The 23,371-nt window shown below is 34.7% G+C and overlaps 3 protein-coding genes across 11 annotated transcripts; 2 read left to right on the forward strand and 1 right to left on the reverse strand.

The window, feature by feature from the left end:
- Window positions 1-469: 469 nt before the first annotated feature.
- On the forward strand, window positions 470-3,304 carry LOC108324109 (uncharacterized). Of its 3 annotated transcripts, none has more exons than XM_017556939.2 (4): window positions 470-673; window positions 1,498-1,633; window positions 2,017-2,313; window positions 2,525-3,304. In XM_017556939.2, exons 2-4 carry the CDS (start codon window positions 1,517-1,519, stop codon window positions 3,140-3,142), a joined length of 1,032 nt encoding a protein of 343 aa, XP_017412428.1. In that variant the 5' UTR covers window positions 470-673; window positions 1,498-1,516; the 3' UTR covers window positions 3,143-3,304. The 3 variants fall into 3 exon arrangements, with proteins under 3 accessions (XP_017412428.1, XP_017412430.1, XP_017412429.1); XM_017556941.2 differs by having other exon boundaries at window positions 670-783; XM_017556940.2 differs by lacking the exon at window positions 470-673 and adding an exon at window positions 702-821.
- A 2,737-nt stretch (window positions 3,305-6,041) lies between these two features.
- On the forward strand, window positions 6,042-12,637 carry LOC108325799 (RNA pseudouridine synthase 5). 3 transcript variants are annotated; one of them, XM_017558881.2, is made up of 15 exons: window positions 6,042-6,268; window positions 6,368-6,425; window positions 6,935-6,962; window positions 7,051-7,097; window positions 7,174-7,264; window positions 7,682-7,829; window positions 8,176-8,263; window positions 8,478-8,553; window positions 9,589-9,664; window positions 9,839-9,906; window positions 10,592-10,661; window positions 11,008-11,086; window positions 11,480-11,573; window positions 11,762-11,846; window positions 11,951-12,219. In XM_017558881.2, the coding sequence occupies exons 1-15, from the start codon at window positions 6,181-6,183 to the stop codon at window positions 11,956-11,958; spliced, it is 1,104 nt and encodes a 367-aa protein (XP_017414370.1). In that variant the 5' UTR covers window positions 6,042-6,180; the 3' UTR covers window positions 11,959-12,219. The 3 variants fall into 3 exon arrangements, 2 of the variants coding, with proteins under 2 accessions (XP_017414370.1, XP_017414369.1); XR_001831874.2 differs by lacking the exon at window positions 11,762-11,846 and adding an exon at window positions 12,278-12,637 and having other exon boundaries at window positions 6,053-6,268; window positions 11,951-12,176; XM_017558880.2 differs by lacking the exon at window positions 11,762-11,846 and having other exon boundaries at window positions 6,053-6,268.
- On the reverse strand, window positions 12,529-20,392 carry LOC108325798 (uncharacterized). 5 transcript variants are annotated; one of them, XM_052874946.1, is made up of 5 exons: window positions 19,665-20,392; window positions 18,412-19,269; window positions 16,456-17,559; window positions 15,137-15,565; window positions 12,529-15,055 (listed from the first exon to the last, which is right to left on the reverse strand). In XM_052874946.1, exons 1-5 carry the CDS (start codon window positions 19,819-19,821, stop codon window positions 12,744-12,746), a joined length of 4,860 nt encoding a protein of 1,619 aa, XP_052730906.1. In that variant the 5' UTR covers window positions 19,822-20,392; the 3' UTR covers window positions 12,529-12,743. The 5 variants fall into 5 exon arrangements, with proteins under 5 accessions (XP_052730906.1, XP_017414367.1, XP_052730907.1 ...); XM_017558878.2 differs by having other exon boundaries at window positions 15,137-15,568; XM_052874947.1 differs by having other exon boundaries at window positions 12,529-15,568; window positions 16,456-17,361.
- Window positions 20,393-23,371: the final 2,979 nt, after the last annotated feature.

Consider the following 23,371-nt stretch of genomic DNA (forward strand, 5'->3'; position numbering starts at 1 on the left):
ATGAAATATACATTTAAACAAGGGAGGAAGAAAATTATTAAAAAATACCAGAAAAGGTTAAAATCCCACTATTTATTTTATAATACAATTTTATAGTTTAAATCTGTATCAAATTTTATTTTGGGAGATATTCCCTCAATTTTGTTTTATTTTTCAATTTTTAAAATATTTTTCTGGTTGAAATGATTTGTCATTTTAAAATATGAAAAAGAAATTGATCTAATGATTAATAATCTGCGTATACAAAATTATTTTGGATACTATGATCAGATTCTCAATAATAAAAATGGTTGAATAAATAAATAAAATAATAGCTGAAAAGATTAATCTATATTTTCCACCTAATTTATATGACAGAAAAAGCATAAAATTCAACTTTGGTAGTTTCTATTCTGATGGCGTGTGGACACCACAGCCATAATTGACTCTATTTATTTAATTAATAATGCATCCTTCCTTCTTTTGATATTATTTTTATTATTATTCTGCAAAATCAAATTGCAATAATAATCTTGGAGGAGGAGAAGAGAGAGAAATAAAACAAGTTCTTCTTTGGCCTTGAGCACTATTGGCATTTGCATTTTCAATCTCTTTCACCTAACACCTTCTTTGCATTCTTTTCTTCTTTTGCTTCATTCTTCAATTGGCGTGTGTCTCTTGCAATCCCCCAAAGGTATTATTCCCATAATAGATGCTTTAATTTTTTTTTTTTTTTTATCTTTAATTTCTTTTATTTTATTTTGTGTTGTTGCTGCTGCTGCTCATTCTTTCCCAGTTTCTGCGGTGAGGATAGTTGGATAAAAATTTCATCTTTAATTTGGGTGATGCAACCCTACTTTTTTCCCTCTTTCTATTGTGTTTTTTTGTTGTTGTTGTGAGTTACGATTGTCGGAAAGTTTTGATTTTGTTTTCATCCATTTCCGAATAATCCGGCGACTTTTTGGATGGGTTTGAGTTATCATGCTCAGTTTTTCGCTTGGTTGAAAATTTTTTAATATGGGTTCTGATGTGGAGGTTGAATCGTAAAACTTCATTGGATTTGTCTTGAGTTGACTTTTGGGTATCAGATAAATCTGATGCACTGGGGTTCTGAATCGTTGCAAGCTGGGTAGTGGGAATGCTCAACTTGCTTAAATACTTCGTAATGGATATTTAATGTAGATTTTCTCTTTACCTGGACTGCAAAAATCATGAAAAGAAGAAGATTGAAATCGTTTGTTGTTGCTCCATGGTATCATAAGGATTTAGTGTTGTGTTAGGTTTTCAATCTTGGTGTTAACTTTGCGGGCGTGTGGACATGTCATTAGTTTCCTTTAGTAGATAAATTTCAGAAGTTTAGATTGATTTTAAAGGTTTTAACCTTTTATGTACTTTCCAGGATTCATTTAATTTTATTTGTCAGAATTCTTAGAATCGAACTCACTGAGTCCTCCCCGTTTGTGCCTTTTAGTCTAAATACACGAAGTATGCTTATGTATGTCTACCTTCATTTTGCAGTTTGATTTGAAGCAGGAGAATGGACTTCTTTACTAGAGACATAAATGAGGACTCTATGCTTAGATGTCCATTCTTGAGGAACATCAATGAGCCTACTAATTTCTCATTCTTTTCACCTTTGGCTTTACCGATGCCTGTAAGTTTTCCTCCGTAGTTGACATAATTCTCATATGGTCTTTTACTTTATCCTGCATGTATGGGTTTTGCTGTCCTATAGCTTGTTTTAATGTGAATGATGCCTATTACTTATTGGATCCGTTGAGCAGGTCTGACCTTGTTTAGTGGGAATGCTTAAGATTCCTGTCAGATCTTTCTCTTCTTAGATCTATCTACTGAATCAGGCCAAGAGATATAGCTTTGAACAAAAGTTTATGTCTTATGGAACAAATTATGTGTTTTTTTAAGCTGGATGTCTGTTCCTTTTAAATTTAAATCTTACATGCAATATTGAATGCTAGGACTTCATCTTTCAAGCACACCATTTACCATCACACTTACAAATTTCCACCTCTTACTCAGGTTCGTGGAGCTAAAGGTCCAATTTTCGAAGATGGCCCCAATTTTGATTTGGCATTTAGGCTTTTCCATGGGAGTGATGGTGTAGTACCTTTATCAGACAGATCTTTCCGTCATTCAGAGAAGAAAGTACAGCCAGAGCCTCCCAAATCCCAATTCAATCCTTTAGCTGCAAAGGCAGCAACTATTAGTTTGTCATCATTTGGATTTGGCGGGCCTTTTGGTTTTGATTCATTTTCTGAGAAATGGAACAACCAGAAAAAAAAATCAAAATCATCAAAGAACGAACCATCTTCACAGGTATACATTACATTCAATCAGCTGTCTATTTACTAGAAAGATTTCCTTAAGAACTTTTTTAGCAAGGCTTTATGAATCACAAGTTTTGGCCTCCTACCTTGATATTTTCACATTCCATTTTCTGGATCGGAACGGGGAGGGTTACAAGATCCTGTACTTGAAGAGAATAACTGTGATATTTGCTTCTGACGTGCATTTTAACTGATTTCAGGATGGTTCAAAGCATGAGGCAGGCAATGATTGGTTGCAAAATGGGAACTGCCCAATAGCAAAGTCATACCGTGCAGTTAGTAATGTCCTTCCACTTGTTGCAAAGGTTATTCAGCCTCCTCCAGGCATGAAATACAAGTGCCCACCAGCTGTAGTTGCAGCGCGGGCAGCCATAGCACGCACTGCATTTGCTAAGAACCTCCGCCCTCAGTCCCTGCCTACAAAGGTTCTTGTGATTGGAATGCTGGGCATGGCGGCTAATGTTCCCTTGGGTATATGGAGAGAACATACTAAGAAATTTTCACCAGCATGGTTTGCTGCAGTTCATGCGGCTGTTCCATTCATAGCAATGCTGAGGAAGTCTATCTTGATGCCTAAATCAGCAATGGCATTTACTATTGCAGCATCAGTGTTAGGCCAAGTAATTGGTTCAAGGGCTGAGAGATACAGGCTGAAGGCAGTTGCTGCTGGAAAGGTGTCTATAGCAGAAACTTCTGGTGTTGGTCCTCACCATCCACCACTGCCCAAAACAGTAGACAAGCACTGCGGTGATGCTGCGGATTGGAATGCTGTTTCTCTGCAGCTGGCAGCAACTTCGTCAACTGATGTATTCTGCTGATGATTTATTTGTTATGTGTGTAATTTGTTACTACTTATTCGGTCCTCCCATATCACTCTGAATGCCTCAGTTGGCAATAATAAAAGTATTGATGTTTTCTCATATGGATTTTCCTCAAGTATGCTCAAACATAGAGACAATAAAATCTGTTATAATTATTCATGTTCTGTGTATGAACGTGTTTTCTGTAACAAAGTCCAACACAATTCTTCTCCTTTGTCTCTTATATGATATTTAGTGAAGTGATATCTCACTTGAGGTTAACACACGTCCAGAATTATTTGTTAAGTAATATGTATTTATTTACATGTAGAGAGTAATGAATTTGAAACTGGCAGGAAATTGAGTGATTAATAGATTAATATATGTGATATTAAATTAGCTTAACGATTGATAACTGTTCTATCTTACTAAAAGTTCCAAATTAAGAAATCAAACTAATCTAAATTCCTACAAATACGCATTTATGTGATTAAATTGCTGTAGTAGAATTAGTTGGACTCGTATTTTTCATGAGACAAATTTTCAGATTATGCAATGAATTTTCAAAATCAATTTCATGTTTTTTTTTTATTGTTGCACCAAATTTTATTTTTATGCTCTCAGCATGAGTATCTTATTTTCTTGAGATTTTAGCTTGTGTTAAATGATATTTACTCTAGTAGAATATTTACCGACTTAAGCATTTTCAATGTCTCTTGTAGATTGTTGGTATCAAACGTTCATACAAACCCACAATAATTCGGGTTAACAGTAAATTTGGATAGGGTATTATTCTAATTTCGACTCAACACCTCCATCATAAGAGTTACCTTACATGAAAATTTAATTAATTTTTTTAATCATATTATTTAAACGTAAAATAAGTCTTTTTTAAGAAAAATCACTTATTTAAGAGGTAGATAGATTTTGTTTCTTACAAAACAAAAATATTACTTTTTTTAAATTAACAGATTAAACAAAAACAAACAAAAATAAAAATCACCTTATTTATTTAAACACATCGTAAAAAATACAGAGTCCCGAGAAAGACATTTGTAGATATTTCAATCACAAGCCATTAACATTAGTTTTTGCATTTCACTAAAATAAAATAGTTTTTTTTTTCAAACTGAATTTGTTAGCAACACAACTTTTCATAATCCAAAAAATAAGATTAAATAAAAAAATTTCATGTAAATTTAAAGTACCGAATCATTATGCAATCTTGTATAATTAGTCTATTTTTTTGTAATCTAATATCTTTAAGGTAGTAGCCAATGAATTAAAATACACCTTTTATTTAAAATTGTATGTTTTTCCTAATAATAGATAGGGCAAAGGTTAAACGAACAAAATCAATGAGTTATTATAGAAAATATTAAAAGTTGTTATTATTAATAAGAAGAGAAAAGAGGAGAGAGCATACACTTAAAAATAAGGGAGATGTTGATAACATCAATGTTATTTATGTTGAAAAATTGTGTATCATAAAGATATATAAAAATACATAACAATTGTCAAATGCATTATAGAAAAATACCAAACAAAGACTAAAACAAACGTACAACAAGTATATATATCATACATGAATCTAGACGTGGATATTTAATAAATGAAATATCAATTACACCTTTTAAAAAATTAATATTAAATATGTTTTATTATATACTAACATATGATCCAATTCAAGACTAAAATTTACAAGCAAACTCAAGAGTATTACAACTTCATATGTTATAGTATGTAAAAACTTTCCCTTAAACTTCATCACCTGATATCTTAGTTTGTGCAGCTTAAATCATATGTGTTATAACATAAATATCGATATTTAATAATAATTCAAACAATGATTAACACAATCCCAAACATATAATCCTATACCATACAATTTCATCAATGAAAAAGTAAATGTTCATTTGGCATTTATAAAAACATAAATAATCAATCAATTAAAGAGCAAATATTTTGATCAAAAACCTAATAGGAGCGGTAAAGGTAGTGAAAGAAATGACACTAAGTAAAACTTTTCTCGTTTGAGCTATTTTTGATAGAAATTGAGATTAAGTGAGAATGTTGTTTTTGTTTATCAAAATATTTTATACCATCATTCCAACAACACCAACGTTAAGCATTTAAACAAATTTCGAATCAACAATAATTTATACATAAATATCAAAATTTAATAACCATGTTACTTTCAGATTTTAGATCATCTACGTATAATTTCTTTCACCTTCAATATATTATAAACAAATTTCTAAAATTCAAACAATAAAATTATTTCATAATCTACCTAGAATAACTCAACCATATGGTACATTTAAAAAAAAAACTTCGATTTCTCCCAAACTATTTTACAGAGAAAAATATTGACGTTAGAAGTATAAAAAAACGACTGTGATAAGTCATTTTAACCCTCGAACTACACTTTTTTTTTCTCCTCTCCATTTATGACTGCAAAATTTTAGGAATTTTAAAATATTTAATTATCTAAAAAATCCTGCTTTAAAATGGTTAAATTTGACATTAATATACTTCATATTTATTCAATCTCAATCAAGTTTTATTTTATAATATTTACTGTACCATATAATGATCTAGTCCATGACATGGATTGAATAATTTTTTCACAAGACTAAGATTAAACATCGGACAACAAAAAAACTTAATATTAATACTCATCAATTTAAAATAAAATATAATTATCACTAATTAAATCATAATTAGACTGTGATTAATAAAAATTTATTTTAAAATCTATAAATATAAATATAAGTAAGAAATAAGGAGATAAATAATTATATTAAATATAACACAATCTTTACTCACTTAAAGATTCGAGTATCATGCAGGTAACGTTCCAATTTATGGAATGATTTTGCCAAATTGTTGACCTCTGTCCCATATTCGAAACACTTATTATTATTGAAAATTTATTTTTAATTATGAGGGGGGAAATCAATTTAATAAAGCATACCTCAAATTAATCTCTCAATCAAACAGATAATTCACGTCGTTTTGGTTTTCAAATTCAGCCTTTCAGTTTTTTTTTTTCCATGGCGTGCCGTAGGAAATTTGGAATTCCTTGGCCTGAATGCAACGACGGTCTCTCCTACGACGACGTCGTTCGAACCTCTGATTCCGGTTCAGTGCTCCTTCTCAATGCTTCTTCCTCCTTCCCCTTTCATTTTTTTTCTAATCATATTGCAACTCAGTTCTATTTTACGCCCTATCAATTTTCAGGGTTGACTCTGATAGAGTTTTACTCTACCAAGTACAAAAGTTCTGCTCCCTTACAAGGGTAAGTTAACCCCTCAACTGCCAAGTTACGTTTTAATTATTTTCGTTTTTTACTGAATTTGAGATTCTGTTTTGAGAATTTAATAAAGGGTTGGCATTGATGAAAAACAAACATGACCTAGCCAAATGTTGTTAACTGAAATTTTGAATTGTCCCTAAGAGCTGAGGGGGAATGGAATGCATTAAGCTGATAGTTAATACGATAGGAATACAAATTTGGTGTTGCCAACTATGAAACAATTGAACCTGGGTTATGAGTTCTTAGTCAGCAGTATCTTCCGCTGCATTTGTTGGGGATGGAAATTTGAATGGTCTTTTGCTTCTATTAGCTTTGGTAATGGGGTTAATTTTTGTTAGATTTGCCGAGGTATTGGAGAGCTATTTTCGTGCATTTCTCTTTCCCAAAGCAATTTTTGGTTTTGGCAAAATTGTTGATTCTCTTGTGTTTTTTTTTTTCGATTTGGTAACATTATTACTCTTGGGAATCGTACGTACTGATTTTTTTAACAGTTGGTTGCAGCGTATAAAAAGTGGGCAGGTTTGATCATCAACGAATCTGAAATAGTTGACTACAAGGAATGTTCCATCTGGGCTGTTTGTCATATTAATTAGTGTGTCATCAACAGATAACATTTGATGGAAGAGTTGTTACTGATTCCAACGCAGTCCTCAGGTTCTTTGATAGAAATTTGTTATCCTTTCTAATGCGTGGTTTGTTCTGTTTATGATATTTCCTATCTTCATATTAGAGTTGGCTCAAAGCTAGTCTATCATAGACTTCCATGGAAGGAACCTGATGCACCACATATGATTGAAGTATTGTATGAAGATGATGACATGGTTAGTGTTGCTTTATATGCACCACTTTTTATATCTCTACTTGTTCAATATGATTGTTATTCTGATAAATTATATTAAATATGTAAATCAAATATATGAAATTATTTTCTTTGCTAGTGGTGCTTTAGAATGCAAATTACAAAATCCAATTGAGATTATACTTATATTAATGTAATAAAATTCAAATATGTTTGGTTCATGAGAAAGATGGAAACATAAGATGGAAACTGTCTCCTAAGTAAATTAACAATGTTTGTCTGGCTGATTGCTTCCGATGAGTGTTTAAAATGAGTTGTGAGGATCTTTAGAGGAAGCTATTTAGACTACAGAGTTTCTGTTACCCCTACTAAAACATATTATTCTAGTAAGAATGTCTTAAATATAAATCTTTTGATTGGGGTGTTGGTGTAAATTCAGATTGCTCTAAATAAACCTTCTGGCTTGCAAGTTCTGCCAGGAGGGCTCTTCCAGCAAAGGACAGTTTTGACACAGCTTCAGTGGAAAGCCAACTTGCACAAAAAGCCTCATCCTGTCCCAGTACATCGTCTAGGGAGGGGAACTTCAGGTTATACGGAATATTTTGGTTGAAAAGTGAAATTGGTAGATTCTGTCTGTAATATGTTGCATAGTTTAAAATTTAATTATCACAAAACTTGTTTGAACTCTGACAGGAAACTGGTTTTATCTTAATATTGTCTAAAACATAGTTGTCTGTTGTCAAAAGTTTACTTAATTACCGTTTGCTCAGTTGATTGTTTAACTACAAGTGTTAGTGGTATTTTTATATTCATTACTTACCAGAAATGTTATACAAGTATGACTAGATCCTTTGCTTAATACCCTTCTAATGTTAGGAATAATTAGCCCATGATACTTTCAATTGTTTTGGATTTTGATTGATTGCATCATAGGAATTTTGTTATGTGCAAAGACAAAACTAGCCAGAGTTCGTCTTGCGTCTTATTTTGCTGATGGAACTTCTCACATTGAAGGAAAAAGGTTAGGAAAGGACTACCTTTTTTGTTTTTTGCATTTTATAATTCACTTGTGAAATGCTTTACCTTCTAGCCTGTTATTTATCTTAAGTTGAAGACACTTAAGTAGAGCACGGAAAAAAATGGTTAAAAATTTTAAGTTGAAATTGTGCACTTCATACTCAGTTACCTTGTTTGCTCATTGTTTGCTGTTGTGTACACTGCTGTTATGGAAGCAGAGATACAAACCCGGAAATTGGGAAGATTGCAAAGATATACCGAGGACTTGCGAGTGGGATAGTGGAGAATGACCAGGTGATGGTGACATAGTTTTTCCCTTCTCTTTATAGGCACTGTTAACAAGTGACATGACATGACTCCCCCTTGTCAATATTAACAAGTGCTTTTAAGCTGCATCCAACCCACCCACCACCCGAGTAAAAGTAAAATGATCAGAAATGGTGTACCAGATTAAGAAAGCATGGAATATTTCGTTTTTCCTTTTCATAGTGAATGTTAAAAACAGCTGCAAGAACTCTCAGTAATATTCTAATTTAATTTATACCGCAGGAGATATTATATTCTTACAATCATATATGCCTTTTGAAATGAAAAGAAAAAATGAATGAGCTGGAATGTACACAATTTGGCATTTTGACAAAGGCAATGACATTGATCAAGTAAGAAAATGTTTAGAGAGAAACTGAAGCTATAAAATTCCGTAATTAGAATGGTAATTGAATAAACTTAACCACAAGAGAGAATGTGTGATACATTTCTAGTGAGGCCGTTGACAGCTAACTGAAATTAACCTTCTAGCTGCCTAACAGCTGTATAAGTAGCAAGGTGAGTCAGCAGAAAGCAGAGGCTCACGTTAGAAGCTATATTAACCTTTAGTGAAGTTGCATGGGGACTGAATTCTTTTGACTGTTAATTTCTGGAGAAAAAGACTGACAGTTTGGAAAATTAGAGATGTCTAGAACCCATGATTCAACTTTCTAAAATTTTGATTATTTTTTGTTATAGAATCCAGATGAGCTAACGATGCTTCATCTTTTCAACATTGTCATGATCTTTTTATAACTGATTTTCCATTGTATATTGCCTATTGCTTTCTTTTTCACTTTTAGTAAATTCTGAATTGTTCAAAAAAATGGTAACCGTTTGAGTAAGCATGGTTTGTTATTGTTCCTTGAATATCTATCATGACTAATCCGTTTGCCTTGTGTTTATTATCAAGATCAAGGGACTATTTAGTTGTTATTTTGTGCTTATATGGAATAATTTGATGCTGAGTCTGTAGTTTGGGAAATTTTGCATGTATAACTTGAAGGTTGTTTTGCTTTACAGGTGACTATCAATCAACCAATTGGAGTAGTTAAATATCCATGTGTTGCTAAAGGGTTATACGTTGCCTCTGAATCAGGTTATTTTCAATCTCTATTTTGTTTCAGATGGATGAGTTCCAGAGGAAACCATGCTTATGCTTATTGATTTCCACTAATCTGATTTGGTTATGATGTTTCCATTTCTCTTCTTTCTAAGACTTCCCTCTAAATATTGATCATCTAATCATGTCTAGTTGTTTTCATTGGACCAGGAAAACCAGCACTCAGTGTGGTGAGCATTCTGGAGAGAAACGTACAAGAAAACAGCACATTGGTCCAGGTAGCTGAATTTCATGCTCAGGACCACTTCATTTATGACAACCAAGTGAACCTGGGATCCTAGAAATGACCCACCCAAGACTCACATCCACTGAAAATAGTATCAAAATTAAGTATATAAATAAAAACAATTTTCATTTAACAAATCGATTTTGTAAAGTTAAATTAAAATTAAATTAAATTACTTTGTAAGACACTTTTATCAGTAAAAACATTAACAAAAAATACCATTATTTTAATACTTGAGCATTGATAAACATCATATAAAATGTTGGTAATTTTTTAAATAGAAGAAAAGTAAAATATTATTTCTGATAGATAATATTTTTTCGATGGTTTTACAATGTTAGGGTACAATGTATGTATACAAAAACAATGAAACTAAATCTCTGAAAAAAAGGTAAAAAATAGTATGCGTTAGAGTGGGTTTAATTAACAAAATTGCAGCATTGCTCTGTTCATAGATATTATTCAATGTTCACTGATGTCACATCAAATTTACTCTGGGAATAGTCATTCAAAAATTATTTGCTTGTATTCCAACATGTAATCGTTTTGCTGCCCAAAGTTTTACTTATACTCAGCCCATTGTGAATCCCTTTCAAGAGGCAATAAAAGAAAGAGAAATGCTACATTAAATCAGAAATCCAGACTCTTTAACATCTTCTGGTTGGCTTGTTTGTCAGGTTAAGATTCAGTCTGGACGGCCACATCAAATCCGTATTCATCTTTCTTTCATGGGGCATCCTCTGTTAGGTAAATATTTAATGCTAAATTGTTCATGGTGCTCCACGTAAAATAATAAAGCTAGAATTCATATACGATGTACACCACTAAAATAAAATTTAAAAAATAAATAAATAAATTTCAATTTCTACCCCTCTAGTAAATATGTTTTCTGGAAATATTTCATTTTTGCTTTCAAACTTTAAATTTAGCAAAGCCAACGCCAACTTAATATGGAGAATGAAATGATTATTTGTTGAGGTTTCAATTTGATGCACGTTCCAACTTCTGTGTAACATGTTTTTATTGGGGCATAGCCATTCTTCTCGTTAGTCTTGTCTGACTACATTATATTTTTCCTTTGGTTTATTTGCAGGTGATCCCCTGTATGATGTCGGCGGGAAACCTAAATGCTTAGATTGTGACTCTATAGATGAGAGTTTTGCTGAAGATGGGTAAATGCTTTATAGGTTTCCGAGAATCATTCACTTAACACGATTTTCCAACGGTATTAAATAATATCAATTTTTTGGGAAATGAACTTTCCTTCATCTTACTTGTATATCGAACTCTAACAGAAGAAACTTACAATGAATCCAAGTAACTTCTAAGTGCAGTGTTCTGGAATATAGACTGCTTCCCTCTTAAATACAAGTATATGTATGCTAGGGGATTTGCTTCTGTGTCGGCATTGTGATATTTAAATAGAACTGTGTTTATATTATGCGACCAAACTTAAAAGTGTGTTTGACATTCAATTTTAGATATGATACTTAGTTTTAGTCTCAATTATTCAATTCCAGATTGCCCCTGTACTCCTTAAATTCTTTCGGCTGTTCCTTGTGTAGGGGTTATCAAAGGCCTATAAAAGCAGTTCCTGGAGATTGTGGGTATAACTTGCATGCACATAAATTGGTTCTGTCTCATCCATTAACTAACGAGGTACATCGAAAATTATTTGCTGTTTTATATGGAATCATTTCTGTGAATCTAAAAATTTATGACATAATTTTTTGGCTGATTATTGAAATAAATTGGATTTTTGAAACTATTATAATCAGTTGATTGAAGTGTCAAAATTTACACTTATGTTATGCATTTTCCATTTGTGTATATTATTTGAAAAACAGCTCAGGAAGCAGTTTAATTTACAGTCATGCCCTTCAAAACAGAGGTTTCTTCAGGATGTTGTTATCTATACGTGGATGCCTTCCTGTAAAATAATTCCGCTATTAGTAATATGGCTTTTTATACTTAGTTGATATTTGGGTGTAATAATTCTTCGTTTCGGTTGCAAATTTAACTCTGGGTTCTTGCAGATAATTGAAATCACTGCACCGCTTCCTTCTACCCTCCAGACACCTGAAGAGGCAAAGGAAATTGCTAGTATGGAGCAGACTTTTCAAGATGTTTAAGTGAAAGATGTATGAAGCCAAAGTAACGACGTGTTATCTTCCTTGCCAACATTTGTATTCAAAAGTTCTATCAAACACAACTACTTGATATCTCAACAAATCCTCATTTTCTTCACGAAATTGTTTCACTGTATGATAATGACCTCCAATTGCTCAACATATTTGTTAAAATTTATGTGAGACTTACTATTTGATTAGAAACTGATTGAAGGTGGATGGAATTGATTGCAGAATTTGTCCGAAACAGTGTCAAAAAATTTCTGCATGATTGGATGAAGCTGAATAACCAGTAACTCAACACTTATTTATACCGAATTCCCTAATTCTACAATTAGAAACGCCGCAGAGTCAATGCCTACCGAAATAAAGTAACTACGGGCAGAGTTGAAATAAAGCATCTGATCTGTAAAGGCCATCTCTGGAAGGATCCAGAAGCTCGAAAAGATCGTCAAAATGAGTAGTGAGACGGCAAGGATCCAGAATTTGGCAATGGTAATGGCAATCGCCCCTCCTAACCTTTTCAGAGATTATTTCTGTATTTTCATCCAATACAACAAATACAAAGCTGCTGCCATATTACAAGCACCTAAATATTTTACCAAAAAGACGGGCTTGAGAACCATTAAATCGCCCTACACTGTATTAAGCAATAACAAAAACTATAATACAGAGGGCGGCAAAAAGAGGTGTTTGCCGCTCAGTCCCCCTTCCCTCCCCATGATTCATCTTCTCTCGCAATACTCCCAGACTGACCACCATACTTGTCAGAATTGGAATAATGCATTTTGATTGCTGCCACAGGATCTGAGACACCACTGCACGATCCTCCCACAAGAATCCCCGGTCTTCCAACCCCATTCATTCCCATCACTCCCCTGCTCTGCTGCTGTAAACTTGAGATTGCTTCAAAACCATTTCTTCTCTGCATCTCAGAGAATACATCCTGGCAGTGCTTCACATCTACCATAAATGGCTGCACTTTCGGACCATCCCTTCTAAACATCTGATAATCAATCACGGCAGCATTACTGCCATTTAGGAGCTGTTCATTATTATTCTTGGAAAATGTTTGCAATGACGGTTGCTCCAATTTGGCAGAAGGTGTGGTGGGATAATTACTGAAGGCTGCAGGATACTTTGCTAGCAAGATAGCAGAATCTGGCAAAGAAGAGAGTCCAGTCTGTATTCTGTTCCCATCCCAATAACCATAACTCCTCATGGGAACATTTTCAAGGCCAACATAATCATTACAGTCAAACTTCAAAATTTTCAAATTCCCATCTGCATTATGTCCGGTAAATTTCACACCAGAAGGTTTGCTGAACTTATGACTGTGGGTACCATTTTCTTCACTACCTTTAGCACCCACATTATGTTTTTGTGCTGATGAAGGATTGGTTAGTATCTTCCCAAAAAGTTTGACATCACCATTTCTGGATGTTTTATCTGAATCCAACGACTGTAATTTTTTGGTTTGATCATCAGGCTGTTCAATCTTCTGGGACAAAAGATGCAATTCTGCTGCTGAACTGCTACAGTTCATATCATCATTCATCTCCTTCTTAATGGGAGCTTGCATGGGATAGCCCTGGAGAATACTTCCGGTATCAACATGGTCTGATGAAATCCCAGTAATAGGGGGCTGCTCATCCGTGCTAACCTGAATATCACAGGTAGAAGATAGTCTATCTTGGCTAGCTGTTTTCTCACACTGAATATCAGAAGCAACAGTATTTTGTAAAAATGAATTTGAAGATGCTTGATGTTCGTCCACAGACAACGGGGAGGTATGAGGCTGTCCAATGGCTACGTGCTTATTTTCAGTACTAGAAGTCAATCCTGAACAGGAATTTCCAAATGACGAGACGGGAGCATTTACCATAGTGCTTAGAATGTGCACAGGGCTTTTCAAATCAACTATGACACCCGAATCAGCTTCTTGTTTACTATCTCTATCATCATGACATCGGGGTGAAGACACTCTCTGCCTCTCCAATTCATTACCAGGTCTTCCCGAAGACACCTCGGAAACCACCATTCTATCCTCAACAAAAGAATTAATCTCGCATGGTTCACTACTTGTATCTGGAACAGATTTCAATTTATTAGCTTTATCTCTTCTAATTTCTGTGCTATTCGACATGATTACAGTTGTTTGTCCACTGACAGAACCACACAAGGCAAATTTACTAACATCACAGCCCAGTTTAGAATCAATATCAATTGCACATGCATCAGAAACCACATTTGCATCTTCAATATCTACTTCAGTCCCATCAGTCCCCTTTGATTCATCTAATTCTGCAGACATGTTCCTAGCTTGCACAGGATTGGAATCGTCATTGAATGTTTTTGTTCCATAAAAAGGCAGGTCCTCATCTGTTTTAGTGCCAGACTTTTCAGTTTCAACCATTGAGCCTGTCTCCACGACACATGCATCATCAGTGTCACTCTCACCCCCATTTGCATCATCGTTCACTGGGGATCCAACATTTTCAGGTATTGGGCGCATGAGATCTAATCCAAGACATTTGCGGCCTTTGCTGAAGAAAACTTTGCACTGTTCTTGGGACCTTGTCCCAACACATCGAGCTATTTTGGCAAAATCTTTCCCAAAAGAAGATACAGCCTGAAGAAAGGCAGCCTTCTCATCATCAGTCCAGTCTGTAGCATCCATTTCACCACAGCTCTCATCCGAACAAGTCTCATCATCAACATCCTGAGTTACATCTGGTGTCAAGGGCAGCTTGTATAAAGGGTTTACTTTCAGGAACTTCCTATCCCTGCTACCTTCTACTGCATCGACAGAACTTGTTATGCAGGAACCAATAGCCTCGGATGAAAGAGAACCACATATACCTGCCAATACATCAGCTGCAGCAGCAGTCTCTCTTTCATCCCCAAGAATGTCAAAACTGCCTGATTTCTCAATGAAGTCTTCAACCCTCGACGTCTTTACTTTACCATATCCACCCAAAAGTGAGCTTCCTGCACGGATTTTTTTATTACCTGCAATGCCACCTGCCATCAGCGAAGCTGCACTCAAAATTTCAAGGGAAGCAGCATTCAATTCACGATTCCATTTTTTACCTGATGCCACCAAGTCAGTTTTAGCTGAATATGTCTTCCCCAGCTTACCAACATCTTGCTTCTTAAGTTTCTCAAAACAATCAGATTTATGATTTTTGTAGTAGAATTCAACACAGTCAGCAGTTGTCTTGTGGTCAAGAAAAGAAGCAATTTTCCTAAAATTTTTTCCAAAGACAGCAAATTTCTCCAAGAAAATTTCTCTCTCTTGTGGTGTCCAAGGATTAATCAAAGACCTTTCCTTCTCAATAGCCAATGGATCTTCAACCAGCCCATTACTAGTTACAAACTTTGAAATCGTCTTCTCTTTTTCATCCAAAATTAATGCCGGCATCTTCAAAGTGTTCCTCTGCACTTTAACTTGAGATTCTGAAAGCAGTTTGCTTGTAAAATTAATAATCTCTGATGTTGGAACCAAGCTCAGATGATTTCCTGCTGCCGACAGAAGAAAGGAGGAAAAAAAGAAAGCATGATCATTATCAAAACATAAAGGCAAATAAATTAAGAAATGAACAAACTATAAGATGTCGTGCGCAAGTTAAAACTATCACAGATAACACAATTAAACATTGAAGATAACTTGTGTTACAGCACGATCACTAAATAATCCTGAATGTTTGGTGATAAATATAAAATAATACACTGAACAGATGCCCTTCACTTCACATGTACAAGTCAATCCCTATCAAGACAAAATATGTTCTAAACAAGAAGTCATATAATTGAATACACTGGAAAAGATTTTTATTCAATTATTAATTTTAATCCACAAAATAAATCACCATATCTACAATCAGACTTTTCAGGTATGCATGTTTAGATTGCTTACTAGCCACAATTAATTTCGACTTTTCAAATTAGTCATGACTAACAAGATACTAGACGGTATGACATGTGCGAACTGCCAGAAAAGTAGTCTAAACCCTATGCATGGATATAGTTAATTTCACTAACTAATCAGACCAACAAAAATTAGTGAAGCTATCCAAACCAAAAGCCACTCATTTTGCCTGAGCTTAAACCTTCCGACTTACTTTACAAACAGCCAAGAAACATCGGACTGGGGGTTACTATTCTACTTCTGAACACGGGAATATATAAAACCAAGCAAGTAAGCGGCAAAAATACAGCGGATTAATAGCATCAAAATTAACATTTTTTTCTTTTTCAAAAAATCCAAACTACAATAGAAAACTAACCACCTTCTTGAAACATTAGCAAAGCTTATTCCGATATAAAAAATATATATTTTACTAATCAATCAAGCTTAGAAAGACCACAAAATCACTGGGACAAACAAAAAAACTTGAAAATATTCATACCAGGAAAGGGAAAACGTGATCGAATGGATGATCGGTTCTTCTGGTTACCATTACAGGTAGTTCGAACACTTAGTTCATTCTTTTTGTGAGATTTTGGTCGGCATTTCCTGATAGAAAGTAAACGCATATCTTCTTTCCACAAGTGATGCAAAGCTCTGAACTTAAGTGCAATAACTCTCTCCTTAAACCTAGCAAGTCGCTTTTTCTCAACAAACTTTTCCCTAATCAAGGTCTGATTGCATGTGTCACTGCTGGTTCCCATCCTCCCAATCTTACAACAATCTTTGGGCAATAAATTATCAAACACCTCACTAGCTTTGTTGGCACATTCTTTATTGGAAGAAATAATTGTACCACATAAAATATCCATGCTATCATTTACCTCCAAAGAAGTCTTGCCATCAACACAAGGTACAATAACATCTTTCCTAGCAGTACAGGGAATTAAGTATTTCACAGCTGCAGATGGAACAGAATCCAAGTCCTGGGAGAAATTAACATATCCTCCTCCAGTACCACAAGAAACAGGCAGAGGCTCAACAAATTTAGAAGTAGCTGTTCCAGGACTATCAATATCCTCTTCCTTTACATTTTCATGAACACTGTGTAAATTAGTTGAGAATGGCACTTTCTCTGTATTGGCATCATCAACAATATTCAACGGTACCGGCCGGGTGACCTGATCAGAGACTCCAACATGTCCTTCAAAGGATTTTTCACCACTACCTACCATCTGGGAGCCCAGGGATACCGCAAATGGACATGTAACACCAGATTCAGATTTCAGCAACTTCAGTTCATTTTCAAGTAAATCTATTTCAGATTCGGTCTTCTCCAACACCTTTGAAATGTCAGCTTTCCATATCAGTAACTTATTAATTGCATTGGACCTCATTGGACCAGAATCTACAGAAGTTGGATCATCAGATTGTACCAGCTCAATAATTGAAGAACCCAAATTATTCAAGGAGCCCATATCAAATTTCTCTAAGTTAAAGGAAAACCTCTGCAAATTATTTTCCGACAAAGGGGCGGGTGAACAAGTCAAATTACTAACATCATTGTCTACATTTGTAGTCTTTCCAAATAATTTATCATCCATACCTGGTAAAAAGATTGAGGTTAGCTTTCTACACAAGGGAAATATGTACAAATAAAATACAACAATTACAGTACTACAAGAAAAACGAGGGGAATATCCTAGTTGGCATTTTTCATCTAAGCTAAGAGGAAAATGTTAAAAAAACAGTAAGGAAAACAAAAGCCGGAACACAAATGTTCAAGAAACATGGTCTCAAATATAGTAAAAAAACCTCGAGCAGCATGCAACTGCTGAAATGTTGATTCTTACCTACATTGATAAACCGACATTTTACAGACATTTTATGTTTTAAGTAACTTTTAGGCCCTACTCAGTAACAATCAAGTTTGTCAAGAAACATTACACTTTACAAACGTTTTCAAAATAGTACCTGACGGTATTTTCTGTACATAAAACTTTTTAGTAAAAAAACCATCTAAATTAGCAAACAATGAACAAAAAAGCACATGCACTAAAGGACTGGAGTACCTAAGAGTGTCAAGGGGACACTCAATAGAAAATGGATCTCATAAAGGAACATATATGCGAGATATTACGCACAATAAAAAGATAGAGTCAGGGGAAATACTTGTAAAAGGAGAAACCTAATCGACAGAGAAACACATGTAGTAAACAAAAATGAAACATAGAGAATTGTCTAGCCAGATATCTGACTACTATTCCGCCACAAGTCTGTATGAAATACCAATTCAAACCTCATATTATCACAGTACACATCACTGTAATTCTATATACATAGATATAACGCATGTTACTGCAATGCAAATAGTAAGCCCTTCATCAATTTGCAATTTTCAAATACATCATTCAAAGCAGGATTTAGAATAGAAAAAAGACAACGTCTAGCAACATACCAGGAGAGGAACTGCAGGCGACAGAAGATGGAGTTGCAGGAGATGCACATTCAGAAAATCCTGTAACTTTTGGACTTTTGTCAACCAAGCTGGTACTGAGGAAATTACAAGGTTCGGTGATACTAGCAGACAAGACAGGACCATCTTTGTTTGCACTTGCATCAGGCACCTCGACTTTTTTCTTCTCATACTTTGCAAGTCCCTCGCCCCAATTCAGCCTTGGCTTTTTTCTAGAAGCCGTATCTTCAGATGGCACAGAAGATGTCGCACAAGCAGCGGCTTCCCCTGAATGTGACTCATTAGCAGCTGCACTTTTCTGTTGCAACTCAGCCTTCTCTTCAAGCGAATCCGCTGCTCCCATGCTCCTTGAGCTACTTGAGTGGCTAAAACCCGAGCCTCGAGAAGACAAGCTTCCAGAACGGGTCCATTTAAGCGGCTTCCAGTCACCCAGAGAGTTCTCTCTGTCACTTCTGGAGCCAGTTCCCAACCCATTGACACTACCTATCTTCTCATGCTGGTCTTTAAGATGATGCGGATCCCAAGAGTTCACGAAATCGGAATGTGGATGAGAAGAGTATCCTAGGGCGTCGTCCACAGCCCTCTGATCATTGTTCATATCCTGCGGCCTTCTGGGTAAATTCACGGTACCATTGGAGGGTTCCCACGAATGCCCTCTCCAATCTCTCTGACCAAAGGGTCCTCTATTTTCCCTGCTGCTCCTGCCGTACTTCCCATCACCTCGTGAAATCGAGGGCCGACTATCTTCCTCCAGGATCTTGTCACTGCTTGACCGAGAAATTGCATACCCATGACCTGAGTCCTCAGAAAACAGGTGCCAACCGCCCTGCTTACCATGCCCTTCAGAAAATATTCAAACAAAAAAAGAAAAATACAAAAAAAATCAAAACAAGCAAAGTATATATTATCGCACCCAGAAAGCCATAGACAGAGAAAAACGAACACAGAAAACTAGCGAAAAAAGAAAACCCTATTAAAAGCTTGACTAAAATATTCCAATAACAGCAGGCACAGATCTTCAAAAAATAAACCAAGGTTCACCCTCAACAACGCACCAAATATGCAAAATGAACAATCCCTCAAAATCATAAACCACTCAGAAACTCCCACCAAGAAAGAAAACAACAAAACCTAAACAAAACACCGAGGAGCGCCTATTCCGGCGTGTTCCGGGGTAGAAGACCTTAACTCAAAAAGAAATTAGGAACGATTGAAAAGATGGATTGAAAACTCACCTGGCGGTCTGCGAAACTCGGCGGATCCCCAGCGATTGAAGTCGCGGTGGTGCGAGGAATCCCTCCATCTGGCGACTGACCCAAGTGACTCAGACCTCTCGTGCTTCCTCTCCTTGAAGAAGTCCTTTCGATCCCAAGGCAATGGTTCAGGCGGCATCAAAACCAACCCAATAGCATGGGCAGCCACAGAAAAAAAAACCTAGGGTTCACCGTAAAGCAAACCGCAGCGCCGCGAACGCGACCTCCGCCTCCAGATCCAACGACCTAGGGTTCACAGGGCTGAGCCACACGACGCCGTTCGGCGAGATCGAACACGATATCAAACGCGGCAGCCTAATCGGCGCGCCGCACAGCAATTTAGGGCTTCCGCGGAGCTCGTACACGGTAATATAAAGAAAGCGTAGATTGGAGAGGTTAAAGGGATTAAACGGCGACGGAATGAGTTCAGAGACGTGGATTCAGATCGAAGAGTGAGGCCATGTAGCTGAGAGTGAGAGAAAGACAGAGAGAGAAAGAGAGTCTTGTTCTGATGTGCTCTCTGAACGGTGGTGCCTCTGAAAATTTCCTATCCGTTTCTTGGCTGGTGGAAAACCTGTATGGGGGCAAGAAAGTGAGAACGTGAGGTGATAAGGGACAAAGAGAACCTTGAGAGAGAGAGGGGGAAGAGAGAGAAGGTGATAGAGATAGAGAGAGAAAGTGTGGAACCGGATCTCAGCGTTTCTCATAAAACCATATTTCAAACTCCTTTCGATTCCGCCCATATAATATTTCCTTTTGTTTTTTTTTATTCTTTTTTCGTATCTTTCACTTTTTTATTTATTTTTTTATTTTTCGTCAATCAGCTTTTCTGTATGGGCCTCTCGGGTAATCAAAGTGCCCATTTTTCGGCCGTTATTTACGCCAGCAGTAAACGCCCTTCCCACTTTACCGTTTTACCCTTCTCCTATGTAATAATTATAATCATACTTGCACTCTCATTCAACAAAATGTCAACAAAAAGTCTTCAAAATTATAGTCAATTTTCAATTTCTATTATTTTTAAATATAATTTTCTATTATAACTTAAATCAATGTGTTTAAATTTGTTAAAAAAAATCATGTGTTTAAATCATTATGCTTGCTTTTATATATATATATATATATATATATATATAATAAACAATTAGAAAATAATATTTTAGAAATCATAATGGTTTAAAAATAATTTTATATTATTTTTTTTAATATAAATAATTGTATTACAAATAACTTTTATTATTTTAAACCGAACCATATTTATAAAAATCACTTTTTTTTAACTTAATTCTACTAGTATTTTTTCTTTGATAGCTTGATTGAAAAATCGAGAATATAAGATTGATATCTCTTATAAGCTTTTTAATTTGGACGGATTAGTCTTTTAGTTCGCATAAGTTGAATTTCTTTTTCGGTATTTTTCTATTATATGATATACGGTGAGTGTTTTTCCACTTTCATGCATTGTTTTAGTCATATATATGAGTTTCTACTGATTAATGATTATAACAATATGTCTTTATTCTTTTTGTGATGTTTTTATGTGTAGATAAAACATCTTGCAAGTTTGGAAGAGTTTTAGTGTTTAGAATCTTGTAAGTTATTGATCAAGTAAGGGATGCTAATTGTTTTGGTGTACATGAGTTTGATAATTTGATGATTTGCATGATGATGAATTTGATTGCTATGTATAATTATTTTAAATTTAGTGATTGGTTCATGATTTTGTGTTTGGGTTTGTGTGATTGAAAGTTTTTATGTTTAAAATTGTTTTGAATCAATGCAAGAAAAGAATACCAATTTGAGCAACTAATTAGGTTAAAGTTTGCTTAAAATCATAAAACCCAATTAGTGTTGAGTGTCAATTTGTGTTGCAAGTTTGTGAGTATTTTAGCTCTAGGGCACTAAGTGGCAGACTATACCATTGAACGCCACTTCTTGTGAATGTTTTGGTGTTGAGTGGTAGTAGAACACTATTGAACGTCATCTTTGTATTACACGTCTGAATCAGAGTGCTAGAAAGTGCGCTGAGTGAAAACTTTGCAAGAAGAATGGTATTGAGCATTAGTAATGTCGGTAAGCACCACTGTTTGCTAAAGCTTTGACGCTAAGCGCCAAATCTGTGTGTTAGTTTTTATGATTGGACATGTTTTCTTCTTTGGTTGTTTGAGATAGATTTGTGATATGTATGTTATAATATTGTGTATTATCAATTGATGTGATAATATGATTGTGGACATGTATGGTGATGTTGTTGAAGACGACTTCAAGGAGAAATTCTTTGTCGTGATAGTGTATTCATTGATACATGAGATCAGTAAGAAGATATTCTAATGTTCTAATAATCATTCACACTCAAATAAAGTATAATGTGTTACGTGGTGAAGAGTAGTAGAAGATCACATTTTATTGATTTTATCTTATTTTAGGCGTAAAGGAAATTAACCCTGTGTGTGGTTGAGTGGTAGCCATTTGAGGCTATGGCTCTATGGAGCTTAGAAACCACTAGTAGTACACACCTCGAGTGAGTTACTATGTCAAAAACATGTATTGTGATAATTGAGTCTCATGTCAACTATTTATATGATTTATTGTATTTAATTCATGCTTAGTTTATATTTGATATGATTTAAATGTTTTAGGATATTTCTCTTATACACCAACTTACACTTTTGTTTTTTGTTTTTGTATTTATTGTATTTTGTAGATGAGTGTAAACATGTTTATTTTTGTATTTATAGTGTTTTGTAGATGAGTGTATATGAAAGACGATGATGATGCAGAGTAGTATTCTTTAGTTTCTAGTAGTTAACAAAATTATCTTTAATATATATATATATATAATTTATTTTTGTTTTATTAATTTTATAATATTATTTTATGGTAATAATTTGTTAAAATGAGATGTTATAACAATAAAATATTTTTATGTTTTAAAAACAACACGATCAAAATATATTAATGTCTAACATTAAATATTATCAAATTTTGATTTAAAACAAAGATATCATTACCTAAACAAATAATGTGTCAAATCGTACAATTTAAAATGGTATAAAATTTAAGTTTCAACATGTAAAAATAAATTATATTGATTTTTAATTAAAATCAGATACCTTAAAACGCTTTTAAAGAACACAAACATGGAAATTAGAGACATGTAATGTAATAATACATTTAAAGTTATATTTTAAATAATGTTTTATGTGAGAACCCAACATTTGGGATTTAAAAGAAGGTGTTAGTGTATTAGACTAATAGAATCAGGTTTTTATTTTAGTACAAAATAGATTTTTGAACAACCTGGTTCATTAGCTACTTTCACTATCTCTATAGAACTTAGCTTTTCCTTTTTTCTCTGTCTTCTCTTTTTCATTCTTCTTTACTGAGCCATTGGATCTCCGATTAGGTGGCGCCCAAACGTTCGCAACGTAGAGGGCTTCGAAACGGACCGATTCATTTCGGGTTTTAGGCTAGTAAGTCCCTGCATGCAGCCTCTTCTTCGTTCTTGAACCTAGCACATGCAATCTCTGCTGGTTGCATGTGACTATAAATGTACTTCTTCCTGTTTCTGTCAAACTCTAGCTCTAAGAGTTGTTCTTAATCACTACGCGGTGGTGTGTAGGGTGTTGTCTACGTTTCTCACAACTCGAGGTACTGTTAGGGCATTCCAATGAGTTGTGTTGTTCAAC

This window comes from Vigna angularis, chromosome 3 (assembly GCF_016808095.1).
Source record: "Vigna angularis cultivar LongXiaoDou No.4 chromosome 3, ASM1680809v1, whole genome shotgun sequence".
NCBI classification, from domain to species: Eukaryota; Viridiplantae; Streptophyta; class Magnoliopsida; order Fabales; family Fabaceae; genus Vigna; species Vigna angularis.